Source organism: Typopeltis vanoorti, chromosome 4 (genome assembly GCF_054136105.1).
Source record: "Typopeltis vanoorti isolate ZY-2024b chromosome 4, IOZ_Tvanoo_1.0, whole genome shotgun sequence".
Taxonomy (NCBI): Eukaryota; Metazoa; Arthropoda; class Arachnida; order Uropygi; family Thelyphonidae; genus Typopeltis; species Typopeltis vanoorti.
This window is the reverse complement of record NC_143552.1, coordinates 33,205,908-33,221,062: the sequence shown is the minus strand read 5'-3', so window position 1 is coordinate 33,221,062 and position 15,155 is coordinate 33,205,908. Positions and strand designations below refer to the sequence as shown.

Genomic DNA, 15,155 nt, shown 5'->3' with positions numbered 1-15,155 from the left:
TTGATTATAAATTACTAGTTTGGATAAGAGAATGGCTAAATGACAGATATCAAAACATGAAGTATGGGAGGATTCAAGTCTGCAAGAGGTGACCGCTGTTGTACTCTAGGGATCATTACTTGGTCAACTGTTATTCATTCTTTACATTAATGATATTGGGAAGGATTTAACAGATGACATACAGCTATTTGCTGATGATGCAAAGATAGGCAGGGTAATCAGAAATACAAATAGCATGCAGTACTTGCAGAATGATTTCAATAATCTGGAATTGTGGCTGTGCAAAAACGTTGTGAGCTCAGTGTCAATAGATGTAATGTTTTGCACATTGGTGTAATGAGATATCCAATGGTATAATATTATATTAGCAGGATTATGCTAGAAGAAACTGACCAGGCTAGAGATCTTGAAGCTTTAGTACAGAGAGAGTTGAAGTTCTGAAGTCATATAGCAAAAATTGTGAATATAACTCAGAGGATAATTACAATACTGAAATGAACAATGATATGTAAGGATAAGGAAATCATTTTGTCTCTTTACACAAGGCTTTGATAGGCCCACATCTGGATTTTTCTGTGCAAATCAGGTCTCCTAATTTCTAAGGTAATGCAGATACAGTGGAGAAGGTGCAAAGTAGAGTATTAAAGATGATACTGGGACTGTGGAATGTAGATTATGAGGACAGACTGAGAATCTGTGGATTACAGATACTAGTAGACAGGAGAAAGAGGGATGATATGATAAAGACCTACAAACTTTTGAAAAGATAATACAGAATACTAGCAGATGGAATGTTTCATGTTACGGAGAGTAGGAAGAGGACAAGGAGGGAGGGAAAGATATCTATAGAAGATGAGAATGAATGTAGTCAAAAAAGTGGTAAGAGCTAGATTTTTTCCCTCATAGTATGGTGCATGACTGGGAATTGCTTGCCTCTGTAGGTTATGAATGCAAATGCTGTGGATGAATTCAAGTGATAGATAAGAGATGTGGTATGAGTGATACGTGACCTCCTTTGTGAGCTCCTGACCATCCCCCCCCCCAGAATCTCTTGTAATAATTATTATTAGTAGTAGTAGTAATACATGATTTTATTACAATAATGGAAATGACCGCTGCTTCTGCATGGTACCATCCTTTTTGGGAGACATCATGAGGAAAAAGAAGTGGACAATAGCATAAGCGAGTATACCATCTGCTCTCTGACCAGTTCCACATGGCAAAGAACTTCCCTTTCTCAAACCTCCATAAGACTTTTCCATCAATTCAGAGGACAACAGTGTCACATATTTTCATGCATGTAGAACTGAATGATCTTGTTTGCGATTTGGAGCTTTCACCAAAGCAAAGTGGAGTTACTGGGATCAAGACTTCTACAATAGAATCTTCTCAAGGAAAATGTCTAAGTGATTTTGTTTCACACTCATCATCAGCAGTTTGCAACTTACTTCCGAAAGGAAGATGGCCCTGTGTTCTGCTGCAATGTAGATGGCCTCATGAATGCCATTTGAATCAAACATGATCTGCACGAATGGCGGCTATTCACAGACTTGTCGAAATTGAGTCTCAAGGCAGTGTTGCTGCATAATAGAAACTAGCTTCCATCTGTTCCAGTCGGACACAAACCATAGCCAATTTTACATTTTCATTGTCATATTCGTGTTCAGCTCCTTGAAATCCATAAGAAATGACTAAATTAATCTGCGGGGGGGGGGGGATTGACTTTTGTAAAATATTGTCAACTAGTGTAATCCTATCTATCTCCATTTTTTAAAACAACCTTCCTTCCTATTTCAACAGTGTTCACAGATTTCGTTTATCCATAACCCTTAATTAATTATACAAGAACTTAAAAGGAAGATAAAATATACATTTAATTTTTGCTAACTCAATTCTTAATAGAAATAATTAATAAACATTAATAAGCAGCATTCGCTTACTTGTTTGCTTTCTTCTGATGAGAAAGGGCTAATATTTTGTCATTTAAGGATTCAAACAATGCCATCACTAATGTTCGAAGATCAAGTGGCCCATCTGCCAATTCCAAAAAGGGGTTACTTTGTAGTAATTGCTGAACTACAAAGAAAATCAAGTGTATGTTTGTTTAAGTTTATTCATTAAATGGGAAATATCATTTAATGAATAAATATGCAAAATTTCAAAAATGCAATAAATAGTTTTAATGGAACATGTGTACTAGACATATTTAAAAACTTTCATGGCTGTGTATGTAATATAGAGAAATTTATTCAAAAACTCCAATATATTTTATCCAACATTATGTGGACATCATCAGGGAGACAAACCATTAACTACATTCAAAACATGAAGCACAATAATGAATCATAATACATGCACATACTAGCTCATGTCTCGGTTATAGCCAAAGTATGTTATTTCACTATTAGAGTTCAAAGGAACAATTGTAAAAGTTGATAGATAAAAAATAATTTAAAATAATTATAAAAAAATATGAACTATTAATAGTGATAATTTCCCAAAATTTAGAGATTGGCATGCAGTCTGAGTGGTTGAGGTTTGAATAATTTCAAAGCATTTCACATATTTCAAGGAAAAGGCTGTCAAATTTGAACATGCTGGAATAAAGAAGTTTTGTCCGGTTCCAGAGAACTCTGTGCCTAGTCTTGATATTCTTTGATTTTAATCAAGGCAGAATGACCAGTCTATCCAAAATAGCAAAGATGACATGAGCAGGATACCTGATAGATAACTGGTAAGGAAAGAGGTGGTAATGTATTCTTTGTAGAGGGTAAGAAGAAAGACAGTTTCCAAGCTGGTCTGAAAGAAGTGTATAGATTGAATTTGCAAAGAATCCATGCTATTTCTTTGAAGGTTAATTTAAAGTAGGGTATTAAAATAATTTTTTGAATAGTAGTTTTGCTGTGACCATTACACAGAATGTTTTTAATTTTATTCATTTTATAAAATGAATAAAATTAAAAATTAAAATTATAAAAAATTAAATTAAAAAAACTAACAAAAGGGAATCAGAACTCATATGATTTGGTTTTATATGCACATAGGTATGACCAAATCTCTTGATCATACCTATCTTCTGTGAAGAATGATGGTGAGGATGAGTGAATGTATCTGCCAATAAAGATTTGTTTCCAATAAACTGAATCAACATGACCTGTGGGATTTCAAATTATTAAAGTACCAAAAAGATGGTTATTGGATTCGTGTTCAATAGTGAACTTGATACAGGAATACAAGGAATTTATTTTCTCCAGGAACTGAAATAATTCTGACAATATCAGAGTGGAACTAGACTGTAAATATATCATCAACAAAACATAACCATATACAAAGGTTGAGGAAATAAAAAAAAAATAAAAGAGAAAATAAAAGATTTATATCTGCCTAATAATGATCCTATGGTTTCATTTGATGGAGTCTCCCTATTCACCAACATACAAGAGACTGCAGTTTTTACAATCTTATTTCCCAGAAGACATTGTTAACTTATTTAATTCACTATCAATGCAGGATATTGTACATGGTGTAATAAGTTGTTTAAACAAATTGAAGGAACAGCAATGAGCAGTGCTATCTCACCAGACTTACCTGATTATTTTATGGAGCATCTAAGAAAAACAACTCTTTAACACTATATTTCCTCAACCTTATATATGGTTACATTTTGTTGATGATATGTTTGCATATGTTTGTTGATGATATGTCCAGTCTCATCTGGAGAATCAAGGAGATCCAATTCTGATGTAATACCTCTAGAACAGTTGAGTGTTTATGAGGTGCTATCATAATTGCTATTCTCCTCAATGATGTTGCTTGCAGTAGTTATTCTGAGCGCTGCTGACATGAGGTTTCAACAAGAATATCATCAGAGCATACTTCTTAAAATTGTTTTGGAAGATCCTGCTAGTCCTTCTTAATCCTTCTGCATAAAGAAAGGTGATATTTTCCCTATTGGTTTTCATCTGCTGTGTGGATGAGGAGAAACAATGATATATTTATGTGTGTCAGATGCCTTTATACTTATTCCTGTTATTAAATTATATGTCTATTGTATCTATACTTGGTTGTGGCCTTGTAAAATGTGAAGATAAAGGATTCATGCACAAAATTATTTTTCAGTTCAGTGCCAGAAATTCCTGCCCAACATGGAGTCAAACACACATGCCCACTATCTGGCAAGTAATAAATGAGCTCAAGTGGAACCTCAAGGTTACCCTGGATGCTACACCAGCATTGCAGCAAGCCTTGGGCCCTGTTCCTGGACCAAGGAGTAGGAGACCTACTGCAACACCATTAATCCTTGCAGGCCATCTATGACGACCCATCATGAGACATGGGTGAAGGAGGTAGTGCAAGACTGTCATGATGTCCACAGGTTTCAGTGCACAGAAAACATGGTGACAGGGCATTGGAGACCAGTGATGGTGGTCTGTAAGACAGGATAGTAAAAACAACTTGGGAGAAGGGAGTAAAAAATACAGAAGTATAAACAAAGAAAGAATGAAAAGGGCCAGTATTACCATCACTTGAAGGTTCTTTCCACCATGAAGGGGAAATGGATCCCAGTGATGGTGGTCTGGGAGATATGATAATAAAGAAGAATCAAAAGAAGTACAGTGAAGAATACAGGAAGAAAAAAGTACAGAAAAAGAGGAAGTATAAAAAAGGCCAGTACTATCACTTGGAGATGCCCTCTACCATGAACAGGAGACCTATGTGTGTGTGTGGGGGGGGAGACTCCAAGGAAGTATCATGCGATAATTTTCTCTAATAAACAGAGAAAGTTTTCTTCCATGCTTACAGAAAAAAATAAATTATTCTATCATAATATGGGAGAGAGCAAGCTAATAAAATATATAAAAACAGTATAGTTTTCTTAGCCAAGAGTTTAAAACAGTAAGGTAATGAGGTATGCAAGATCTGAAAGGTTAACAATATGAGAACACACTTTTCAAAGTGTCCATATAAAAATTTGTAAGAAACAAACTGATAACAACAAACTAAACCTCTGCATAAGAAGCATAAACACCAACTGTGTTTATGCTTTCTACCTGCTTCAGCAAAAATTTTGCCAATTACATAAATAAGGTATGCTACAGGATACAGTAATATAATTATATAGCAATCTAACTATTAAATATACCTTGTTTACTAGATATAATGCCTCCAGCAGTTGCACCAAACCTGATATTTCTAGTTCTTTTTTTTTCCAACATGCTCTAGAAAAAGAAATCAGCTAAGTTTTTATACTGGAAATACAGCATATTAAACTTATTTGAGAATACTATATTTTTAAAGGATTCATATACTTGCAATATTTTTTGTAATATTCTAAAAATTCAAAATTTTTAGCACATTGAAAAACAGTTATAAGCAGTTTTCTTCTAAATTGTCTTTCAGTACAGTTACCTACTGAATTAAGTATTATGCACTCAATTATCCCACTATAAACTTCGGTGATAGTGGATAGTGCTGCTCTTGGTAGATTCAGTTAAAGTTACACAATTAATTTTTCCAATCAAATAAACATTTCATGGAGCACAACTTTGAATTATCAATGTTATATTTTTTATGGATAACATAATTTGAGATCTCATAATTATAATTTGTAACATTATTTTTTAAATATGAATGGTTTTTATACATGAATTTTTATAACTGATGATATGTAAAACTTACTTGCTTTTGGTCAAAGTGTGTAAATTTCCCATTCTCGAGTAAAGCACCTTAACAATAACACATAACAGCACATAGTGTATTACTCTTATTTCATGACTAAAATGAAAATACAGGCTGGTGCACGATTCATTAATAACACAGTAATTAGGATAAAAGCTCTTAGAAGATTACAGAATTCTGGAACCTGACAGCAGATATTATCTTTCATTATAGGAAAAAAAAAATGTTTAAAAGTTATCAACTGCTATGTTTCCTTTCTACAATTTTTCTTAGCATCTTCTCAAGTATGCTTGCATAATCTTACTTGGAATGCTCAGTAAGGAAATTCCTCTATAACTCTCATATTCAGCTTTATTTCCCTTTTTACAAATCAGTACTATTATCAGAACTCTACTCCAATTGTTTGGAATTTCTGATTTAACATGAAATTTTAATCTAGAAGTTCTGTTCAAGCCTTTTGAATTTTGCAATGTAGCCACTTATATACCATTGGTTTTGAGCATTTCTGGGTCAAATATCATCTACTCTAGCTGCCTTTCTACATTTCAGATTCCTAATAGCTGAATGACTGATTTTCTTTTCAATGTGAGACCGATTATTATTCTGCATAAAAGTAAACTATCATCACTACATATTTCAGACTGTATCTAAAACCAAATCTGAAGAAATAATGATGAATAATATCATAACCAATAAGCCTTTGTGTGTGTTCTCTCCATCTTTATGTTGGAACATGTGAGTAGTGACTAAGCCATCAGAATCTAGCAAGCTCATAACTTTCTTATTAGCATTGGTTTTAAGAACACAGTAATTAGGATAAAAGCTGTTAGAAGATTACAGAATTCTGGAACCTGACAGCAGATATTATCTTTCATTATGGAAAAAAAAATGTTTAAAAGTTATAAACTGCTATGTTTCCTTTCCATGATTTTTCTTAGCCTCTTCTCAAGTATGCTTGTATTATCTTACTTGGAATGCTCAGTTAATTTTCTGTATCGCTTATAAGAATATGATACAGAGAAAAAGGGCATTGTGGAGGCAGCATAAGAGAAGTGGAAATAACCAATTCCATGAGGTCTACAAAGATCAAGCAAGGAGGGTGATTTGGTTGGTGAGGGTAGCTAAAGAGAGGAATGAACAGCAGTTAGCTAATGAAGCCAAAAAGAATCCTAAGGAGTTCTTTTAATATGTAGCCAGCAAAAGAAAGAATGATGGAAGGATGACATTGATTGGAAAAAATGATATAAAGACAGCTGTTGCAGAATGTGTGGTGGAGATACTTAATGAGCAGTTCATAAAGGTCTTTCAATCTTGTGAATGTGAATTCATGGAGAGATTGAGAGCAATTGATGATGGGGAGGAGAGACTGACTGTAAGTGAGCAAGAGGTGTTTGGAGAATTGAGTAAACTAGATGTAAATAAGGCTGTGGGACTTGATAATATATCACCACGTATTCTGAAGGAATGTGCCAGGGAGTTGACACCTGCCTTGACTTATTTTTTTATTATGCATCTTGCACTCATTGAACAAGTTCCTAAGGAGTGGAAGGAGGGCAAGATTGCACCACTTCATAAAGGAGGTGATTGAACTCAAGCATCAAACTATAGGCCTATCCGTGTGTCAGGTGTTGTGGTTAAGTTGTTGGAGAAGCTTGTGAGAACTAGGATCAAGAGTTGGGTTGACAACAATGGTATTATCTTTGATGGACAGCATGGATTTGCTAAAGGGAGGTCATGTTTTAATAATCTACTTACTTATTACAATAAAGTGACTGCTTCCTTGTACAGAGGAGAAGGATACACAGTAATATACTTGAATTTCGCAAAGGCTTTCGATAGAGTACCTCATGATAAGCTGACAGACAAACTAGAGCAGATGGGGTTGGATATTAGATTAGTGCAGATTGGAGACTGGCTATCTGATAGGTATCAACAAGTTGTGTATGGGGGGAGCGATATCCAGGAAAAAGAAAGTCACTAGTGGAGTGCCTCAGGGGTCTGTTTTAGGGCCATTACTGTTTAACTTGTATATTAATGATATAAGTGAAGATTTGGATGGAGATATTCAGTCATTTGCAGATGATGCAAAGTTGGGATGAACCATGAAGAGTAGTGAATATGTGGCCTTACAAGAAGACTTGAATAAATTGAGTGATTGGGCACGGAAATGGGGATCTGAGTTCAATGTTGCAAAATGTAAGGCTTTAAAATTTGGGAAACAAAGATGGGATGCAGAATTTATGCTTGGTGAGGATATATTATTGGAGGTGGAGGAAATAAGAGATCTGGGGGTGATAGTGGATAAGGATCTAAAATTTTGGGGACACATCGCCAAAATTGTGAAGTCAACACAAAGGCTTCTGCGAATGATGTGGAGAACACTGATGTGTAGAAGTAGGGAGATTCTTGTTCCGTTGTATAAGGCTTTGATTAGGCCACACATGGACTATTGTGCCCAGATTTGGTCACCTGGTTTTCAGAAGGATGAAGAGATGTTGGAAAGGGTCCAAAGGCAATTGACTAAGGTAGTTTCTGACCTCCGAAATGTTGAATATGAGGAAAGATTGAGAAGATGTAATTTGCAGAGTCTGGTGGACAGGAGGAAGAGGGAGAGATATGATACCTACAAGTTGGTAAGGGGTTGTTATAGGATCAATGCTGAAGAAGTTCTACAGAAAATAGTTGGAGATGGGGGGGGGGAGAACCAGAGGTTATCTCTGGGAACTGTATAAAGAGGATGTGAGTAGGGGAGTGAGAGGCAGGTTATTTTTGTGCAGAGTAGTAAATTATTGGAATATCTTGCCTGAAAGTGTGGTGTCTGCAAGGAGTTTGAGTGTGTTTAAGATATGGTATGATGAGCAGTGTGTGTGTGTGTGTGTGTGTGTGTGTGTGTGTGTGTGTGTGATAAAAGGACCTCCCAGGTGAGTCTTTGACTCCATGAGGTCTTGGGGTAATAATAATAATAACAATTAAATCTCATTTTCTCCAAATTCTAGAAATAGTTTATCTGGTACTAAACCATAAACAAAGATGTCAAATAGAAACTATAGTTTCTATTTGACATCTTTGTTCATGATTTAATAGCAGAAAAAATATTTATAGAATGTTCTATTTCCACAGAAGCCTACACAATGATTTTCGCCAAATTTTCATAAACCATTTTTATAGGTGCTTTATTCATTTTCTACTTTGATGTTCAGGTTTCTAATCTCCAACAAGAACTAGCTTTTCCTTAAGTCAATTACCCTCTAATGACTCAAAAAAATCCTACTTCTTCCCAACTATAACTTCTGTATGACAGGGGCAGAAATAAGTTTTACTGTCCAATTTTCCATTTAGAAATTGACCCACATCAACCCTAACTGATATTGCCGAACTTTTAAGTTTTATTTTTATTTTATTTTAATTATATACAATTAAACTTTTTTTAATCTTCCATTAACATGTGTTAATATCAAAAATTTTCATTTAATATTTTATTAAAAATTGATTTTAATATAATCTCACCTTATATTTGGAAAGAGTAGCTGAAACCATAGCTTTTTCTTCTTGCACTTGTTTTATTCGTTCCTGAAGATATCTAAACAAAAATACTAATATTATATAACTTAAACACAAGGTTGTTAATGTTCTAATTATGAATTTTAACTATTGTGGCATGAAATGAGAATTTGAAAAATTACAGTACATACAATTATTATTTTATTTTCTCTGAGAACGTTCGGTTTTTTGAAGAACTAAAGAAACATGTGATAATATGTGACTTTGAAGGGCTTTGATGCCTTGGAAACAAAAGCTTTTCTGCATGTTAAAAACTCTACTTTCTTCTAAAGTCATCACTGCCTATTCTTAGCTTCTTCAAGATATGTCATGAGGCAATAATCCTCTAAAACTATGAAAGAGAAAAAAAATGCCATTTCCTTTGTCACATTTTTATTTTATTTAATTTCTTAATTTATTTGATAAGCAGAATAAATTTTGCTTTGACAACTCAAAATTAAATCAAGATGCACGTGGGAATGTCAAAATCGTTGTTTGTTTGTTTTTAATTTAGTGATTCCTTCTCCTGGGAGTCAAGGAATCACTGAGAAAAGTATTCTCCCAGATCATACAATGCCTAAATATCCATTTATCTTTAAAAAAAAAAAAAAAAAAAAAAAAAACACCAACAATGAAGTTCCTCACTGCCTGACTTATACTTCAGATATAAGAACATATGATGATCTTATATCATAGATATAAGATCATCATATGTTACCCAACATACCAAGCAGGTTGATATGATTTCTATGCTTGTTTCTCATGGCTGGATTACACATCACTAAAACAATTCTAATTGGTGGAAACATTCATCCCACATACCACTTTTCATCTCTTATTTAAGCCCTGGTTCTTCAAGAAGTGTACCAAGACTTTTCAAGAGAAGAATCAAGCATATCACAATTGGTTTTCATCAAATCTCCATCTTCCTGTTTACACTAAATCTTGAAATCAGTTTTGGGATGGTGATAATTTGTAAGCAAATTATCAAATATGTTCAAATAGCAGTTGCACTTTCTGATGCTTGCAAAAGCTACTGGCTATAATCTCCTGGCTTCTTACATTTCCTCCAATCCTTGCAGTGAAGATTTTGGTTAATATCTTCCATCCTCCTACCATTCCAAACATACAAAGTTCCCTACAATTTTTCACCAGAAAAAGATTTGAGCAATGTGGCCCAAAGTGGTGACCAAAATGCCTCCTGATGGTATTTCACTGACTGGACTCTGAAGGACTGCATCCCAGAGAGATATGACTATTTTCCTATGTCAGTTTTCTATTCAACTGATATATATATATATATATATATATATATATATATATATCCTGCAGCTTGGAAAACTGCCCAGGTGCAATCCATTTCTGAGAATGGCAACAAATCTTTATAATCAAATCACTTTAATGGGACCTTTCGTACAAAGGCCTATTAGCACTTTGATGATTGTCAGCTCATTGATGGCATCACCCAAGTGGCTGAGAGAAACATACAAGGACTGTAAATAAAGTAGTGGCAACACCGTCAGGAGACATAATTGGTAGCATAAATTTTACTCTTGACAGACAGAGGCGCTAGTTATATGTACTGTACATGCACACAAGGCGACACGGCCCATTCTAGCAATTGTACTTGCATGGAGAAATGGGTATAAAGTCAATGTCTCAGTTTACATCACTCTAAGGTGTGTTCACAAGATTAGAACAACAATCCTAGATCAAGGTCCAGATTACACAAGGTAAACTGCGAGCAACTGTTATCATGGCCCTAAGGAAACCTGTGGCAACATTGCCCTACAGCACCAGACTATCACAAGATGAGTCAGTGTTTTCGTGCACGGTGAAATCATCCAGATAATAATTGTCACACAAGATGACCCACCATTTCAGATGAACATGTTGAGCTTGTTCGGATATTCCTGACTGCTGATCAGCAATCCCAGGAAACTGGGATGTGCAAAACACTTATGCAGTTTATCCCAGTTTCCTGAGCCAGTATGTGTAAAATTTGAGCTCACTGGGTTCCACATTACTTGCCTGAGATGTAAAAATGGCACAGGCACACAGGTGCTGGCCACCATCTGGAATGATACAAAAATGAAGGAGATGCATTCCTGAATCATATCGTAGCCACTGATGAAACTTGGGCAAGAACTGAAGAGACAATCCAATGAATGGCAAATTCAGGATCACCCAATCCGAAAAAACTTCAACAAGAACTCAGCAAAAATTAAAGTCATGCCGATAGTCACTTGTGACACTCAAGGTGTCATTCTTCATCATGCAGTGCCCCAAGGGCAAACTGTTAACACACAGTACCATTGACAATTTCTGGAACATCATTTCTGTCCAGATTTAAGGAGAAAGTGACCACATTTTTTAATGGGTTCTCCAATGTGCTTGTTGTGCTACATGCACAATATCATGTCACAATTGGTGAAAGAGATGTTGGACAGGTGATAATGGGAAGTATTGGAACATCCTCTATATTCACCAGATATGAGTTCCTTTGACTTCAATATGTTCCCCAAAATGAAAGAACCCCTCAGAGGTCTGCAGTTTTGTGATGTGCAAGAAGTTCTTCGAGAAGTAGATCATACTATCACTGTTATCAACAGGCAATGCTCTGCTGATGGTATCCAGTGGCTCCCACAAATTTGGAAAAAGGTGCAGAACATAGCAGGCAATTACACTAGAAGGGATGTAATTTTATAGACTTGATAAATAAACCTATTTTACATTTTGTGCATATGTTGCCACTTTAGTGACAATCCTCGTATATTGCCGAAAATGGGAATTATAGGTATTATTTCTAGAAAACTTTACATGTTACTCCTCTAAGTAAATATAATTTTTATGGCTATTTAGCCTATTTTTGTTTTTAGGAGTATCCCTTTTTTATAATGTCTTTGGCTTTTTACTCACTTTTTAGGGCATTACTGATGTTTTAAAGACAGATATATGAAGAATATATAGGAATAATAATTCAGACATAACTTTCTAAGATGTTGCTGGTTGTCTCTTATTCAGCGGCATCTGCGTATGGTGATATACATTTATCTGCTGTTAAAGTATGACTAAAAGGAAGAGGGGTTAAAAATGTGGGAATAGAGAAAGAGAGAGATGTAGGAGAATTATCAGTGTGGCAAAAGGGGTGTGCATTTTAAACCCATTTCTATATATATATATATATATATAAATACACACATTGACAAAGCCATAATAATAGACGTACAGCCAAACGAAACAATGCCTAGAATATCGAAAACAATAGCCATAAAATGTGACATAAACTCGATTAACGTCCACAGCCTCTACATGGGGTACTTAAGGGTAAAAGCTATATAACTGAGAGGAGACCTCGACATGGCCTTTAAAGGAATGCGGAGAACCGACCAGGGCTTCTGACCTAATGTCTAATCCTCATCTTCTCATGGTGCACCCTGTTGGGTATCTACCTGGATACTGAACGAACAAGGATGGGCTGGCAATTTGGGATTTAGCAGAACAAATTGTATTCTTATTGGCTTAAACCAAAATACAGAATAAAATTACAACATGACAAAATTTCATGACGGCTGGGGCATCGCCGGTTAAACAAGGCCCCGTTGTTTTCGCCAGGGAACCAGTACAAACAATGAAAAGTCAGCTACTGGAACAAATCTGAAAACACACCCCAACTCAACATCACCAGAGTTAAAGATTGGTACTATCAACATAAGAAGCCTGAATGGCAAAGAAATGGAGCTAGCTGAGGAATTAGATAAGTACCAGATTAACATAGTAGGGATGACTGAAACAAAAAAGACAAAAACTGGTGAGATCTTTCTGAGCAATAAATACAAAATGTTATATTCAGGCAATAACAATCAAGGAAAAGAAGGAGTAGCCATAGTATTCAACACTAAATACAAGGCTAATCTTCTTGAATGGCACACAGTCTGATCTCAAGTAGTGATGTGGGCAAATATGAAAATGGGGAACTGGACAATGAGACTGATTTGTGCCTATAGTCCCAAAGAAGATTCGACTAAGGTAGAAGCGGGGGAATTTTTTCATGCTTTAGAGAAAGAAACTGGCACAATGAAAAAGAAAAAGTTGGTCCTTGTTGGGGATCTAAATAGCAGAGTAGAAAATGATTGTCATACAAAAATATTTTGAGAAAATTTAGAGAAAAGAGCAAAGCTAATAATAATGGCAAATATCTGTTGGATTTCTGCTCAGGACATGCACTGATTATTACTAACACCATGTTCCAACATAAAAATGTGCACAAGTTCACATGGAGAGGCAAAGAATAAGAAAAGTTTCATTGACTATGTTATTGTTAATAGTGATGTTTTCTCCCTGGTGCAGGACATCAGAGTGTACAGAGGATTTGAAATTGGAAGTGATCACTATTTAGTCTTGAGCAGGATAAAATTGAATTTCATATTGAAAAGAATGACATGTAAGAAAGTTTTAAAGCGAATAAAAGCTGAGCAGCTCTCAGATGTGAACTGTACACTAAAATACACAAAGATTAATGAAGAAAAAACGAAAGAGTTTGAGAACAGCAACCAAACCTTGGAGATTCGGTGGCAAGCCTTGAAGAAAACACTGATTGATTCAGCCAGAGAAGCATGTGGTGAGGTTGTCTGCAAGAATAGAAAAAGCAGAACTCCCTGGTGTACACAGGAAGTTAAAGAGGCAGTGAAGGAAAAGAAGAAAACAAATCAAAAGTTCCTGGCAAATAAGTCAGCTTGTGCTCTTACAGAATACAGAGACAAATGTAAGAAAGCTAAACATTGTGTAAAACTAGCCAAACAAAAGTCATGGGAGAACTTTGGCAAAAACATTGAAAATAAATATCAAGAAGATGGTAAGATATTCTGGAGGTTGTTGAAGAAGCTTAGAAATGGAGGAAAGAGTGCTGGGAGTTAAAGTAAAAGGAGTCAGAGATGATAAAGGTGACATGAAAACAGAAGAAAAAGATATCCTTGAAGTAAGGAGTAATTACTTCGAAAAATTGCTAAATGAAACAAGCAGTGATAGCACAGTGGTAAAAACACTCAACAGACATACAGTCAGGAATACATATTCATACTTGAAGTAGAAAAAGCCATCAAAGGCTTGAAATGTGGAAAGGCAGCAGGAGTAGATGATATTTGACCAGAAATGCTCAAGTATGGTGGTATAAAAGTCTTACAGTGCCTGCAATGCATAGTTCAAAAAGCCTGGACAGAGGGACGAATTCCCGATGATTGCAGTAGAGCTCTCATAGTACCCATATATAAAAAGGGAAATAAAACTGAATGTGAGAATTACAGAGGTATTTCCCTACTTAGTGTTCTTGGTAAAATATATGCAAGTATACTTGAGAAATGGTAGAGAATGATTGTGGAAGAGAAGCTTGGTGAAGAAAAAGCTGGATTCAGGCAAAATAGAGGCTGTCAGGATCAGATCTTCACTTTACGACAAATAATTGAGAAAGCATGGGAATATAACAACGATCTATATTTAAGTTTTGTTGATCTGGAAAAGGCATATGACAAGGTGGTGCCAAGAGAGAAGCTATTAAATATGCTACAGTTATATGGTGTCAATAGGGCATTATATCAAACAATACTTAGTCTTTATTTGAGTTGTAAGTCAGCAGTTAGAATTGAAGGAAGTACGAGAAGATGATTTAATGTTAAATCTGGTGTGAGACAAGAATATACATTATCCCTCTGTTATTCATTATCTATATGGATCACATTATGAAGAAAAGTGGTATTAAACATGATATCAAAATTGGAGAATGTCAGCTCTTTGCTTTATGCAGAGTTATACTTCTAAATAAATCTGCTACAAGTCTGTAAGATTCCCTGACTAAATTGAATAACTGTTGTAATAGATATGGTATGAAGGTCAGCAATAAAAAGACAAAGACAATGAAAATAGGCAGAATTGTTCAAAAT

At 35.2% G+C, this 15,155-nt stretch overlaps 1 protein-coding gene across 1 annotated transcript in view; it reads right to left on the bottom strand.

Annotated features, from left to right (window-relative positions):
- LOC150107210 (coiled-coil domain-containing protein 149) overlaps positions 1-15,155 on the bottom strand; it is a 182,645-nt gene that overhangs the window by 72,895 nt on the left and 94,595 nt on the right. Inside the window, exons 7-9 of the mRNA XM_090391693.1 lie at positions 9,187-9,259; positions 5,144-5,219; positions 1,941-2,076 (exon numbers count right to left, since the gene is read on the bottom strand). Coding sequence (XP_090247819.1) covers positions 1,941-2,076; positions 5,144-5,219; positions 9,187-9,259 — 285 coding nt within the window. The remainder of the gene's footprint in view (positions 1-1,940; positions 2,077-5,143; positions 5,220-9,186; positions 9,260-15,155) is intronic.